Here is a 2,187-nt window from a genome sequence, read left to right on the forward strand (position 1 = left end):
GGTATCCCCATGGCTCACCTTGCCAGTGATGTTTGTAATCACACATTCGTGACAGGGCAATCATCATGGCACAGTAGAGTGGGAGAATAGCCGCACAAAGCCGCCAGCTCTTCCCCCGGCCAATTTCCGTGAAGCAGTGCAACTTCCCAGCTAAGTAGAAGGTGGTAAAGCCGAGGCCTGAAAATGCAACTGATAAAGAAAAGCACATAATTACAGTATTTTGTTATTAAAATTGTATGATACCATCCCTCAAGATCCTTTTAGGATCTGACAACAGGATTCTTCTACTGCAGAGAAGTTTTGGGCTTTTCTAGGGTGATATTAGGAGCCAAGGTAAATTGAGGAGACCCATCCACAAAAGATTGAGGGAGTTTCATAACCTGAATGGTGATTCCTATGTAACCATATAAATGATGCTGTTATAACCTAGTATTTTAAAGGGACGCAGCAAATTGCCTAGGTAGAGAGTTTCTCCAGGCAAGATACCAGCTGTGGAAAGAATCCCCAATTTTGTTTGCACATTAAATTAAACATTTAGGCAAATTTTTAACCTGTGTCACAAAAGCTCTTTCATGCTTAACCTTCAGCACATCTTTCCTGATTTTAGACCTATTCTAAAAAGTTAAGGTTCAAAGCAGAAAAGGATTCAGTCAGTTTGTACTGTAATTGAATTACATGTAAATGAGATTTTTATGTCCCATTAACCTGTTTCTACAGAACATCTTCAACTGGCAGTGACAACAGGAGTCAGGCATTAAGTTTCTGTATTGAACTCCTTTCCTTCTACATCTGTTCACCTTTCATAGAGATACTGGATTGATTTTTTAATGATTTTTTTTTTAAATGCATTTTTAATTTTTTTTTTCTTTCCTCCTACATCTGTTCACCTTTCAGAGAGATACTGGATTGATTTTTTTGTGATTTTTTTTTAAATGCATTTTTAATTTTTTTTTTTAGAAAACATTGAAACATTTCTTTTTGCTGTAGGAAAATTAGTGCTGCAGCAGAACAAGTAGCTCTGTGAAACCGTATCTTCCATTTTCTCCACAAGTGTCATACTCCATTTTGCTCCTGACTGTAGAGATCACATTATAAGCATATAAAGTACAGATTAAAAAAATATAAATATTTATCCAAACATTGGAAATCCTTTTTCTGACTACCTTTATTTTATTATTTTTTTTTGTTATATCTAAACACCTAAGAGGTGTTAGGTCACATTCATAATACATAATTCTGTTCTAATTCTGCTATCAGTGAATTTAATGGTAAAATCACTATCAGAGCAGGTCACACATGCATCTTTTTTTCTAATCTCCTGCTAGGGCTTTTCAAATGACCTTCTCCTCATGTTCCCAAACACTAGATGTGACAAAGTAATTACTTTGTGTTATGCTGATAAATCTATAGGAGGGTAAATTTTAGCTGACAGTAGAATGGAGTGGTTTCATAAGTTTATACTACACAGCTGTTTGAATGCAATTACTGAAGATTTGCATTTCATCTTCAGACACACAAATAAATCGCTTCTTTAGACTGGATGTGGTGGAGCAAGAGAGAATGCTGATTAGCCAGCAAATCACTATACCAAATATACTGTTTCCTAGAAGCTTTTTCAAACAGTGCTAATTCTGTACTTGTCAGAAGACAGTAGGAGGCAAACTTTAAAATATAACAAATAATCCTGAATAAATAAAAGATTTCTTTCAGATGGGGTTATCTTCTTGTATACAGACTGTTGACAGTCGTATAGTCTGAAGGGAAAAGCAAGTTTATGTATTGGACAAGGAGAAATAATTTCTTCTGAGATTTCTCTGTCATGGTATTCTTGAAATCAATGTATTTACCTAAGAGTAACATTATCTTCTGTGTCAAAGATCTGCAGCTCTTCACAGGGGTTTTTTGATGGCTAACACCACACATGCACGTCTGTGTGAGCAGACATAGGGTTGTCCATTCTGCAGACCTTTGAAACATGCACAAACTTATCTGAGGCTGCAAGGGCAGGAGTCACCTGCATCATTCCATCTTCCAGTTGAGGAACTGGAGTGAGCAAAACTAAACCTTGTCTTGGATATTCAACACCAATGGTATTTTTTAAAAATTATTTCTCCAGAATTTGCTTTTTTTCTCTAGGATCAGCCACATTTCCAGGAGTTGCTCATGAATGCATAGGGAAGTTCAGCA

General features: G+C 36.2%; 1 protein-coding gene across 1 annotated transcript in view; it reads right to left on the reverse strand.

Moving 5' to 3' along the window:
• Positions 1-18: 18 nt before the first annotated feature.
• PPAPDC1A (phosphatidic acid phosphatase type 2 domain containing 1A) overlaps positions 19-2,187 on the reverse strand; it is a gene marked incomplete at its 3' end in the record, with an annotated part of 35,056 nt that continues 32,887 nt past the window's right edge. The window contains exon 6 of the mRNA XM_010192743.1: positions 19-189. Coding sequence (XP_010191045.1) covers positions 19-189 — 171 coding nt within the window. The remainder of the gene's footprint in view (positions 190-2,187) is intronic.

Source organism: Mesitornis unicolor, unplaced genomic scaffold (assembly GCF_000695765.1).
Source record: "Mesitornis unicolor isolate BGI_N332 unplaced genomic scaffold, ASM69576v1 scaffold661, whole genome shotgun sequence".
Taxonomy (NCBI): Eukaryota; Metazoa; Chordata; class Aves; order Mesitornithiformes; family Mesitornithidae; genus Mesitornis; species Mesitornis unicolor.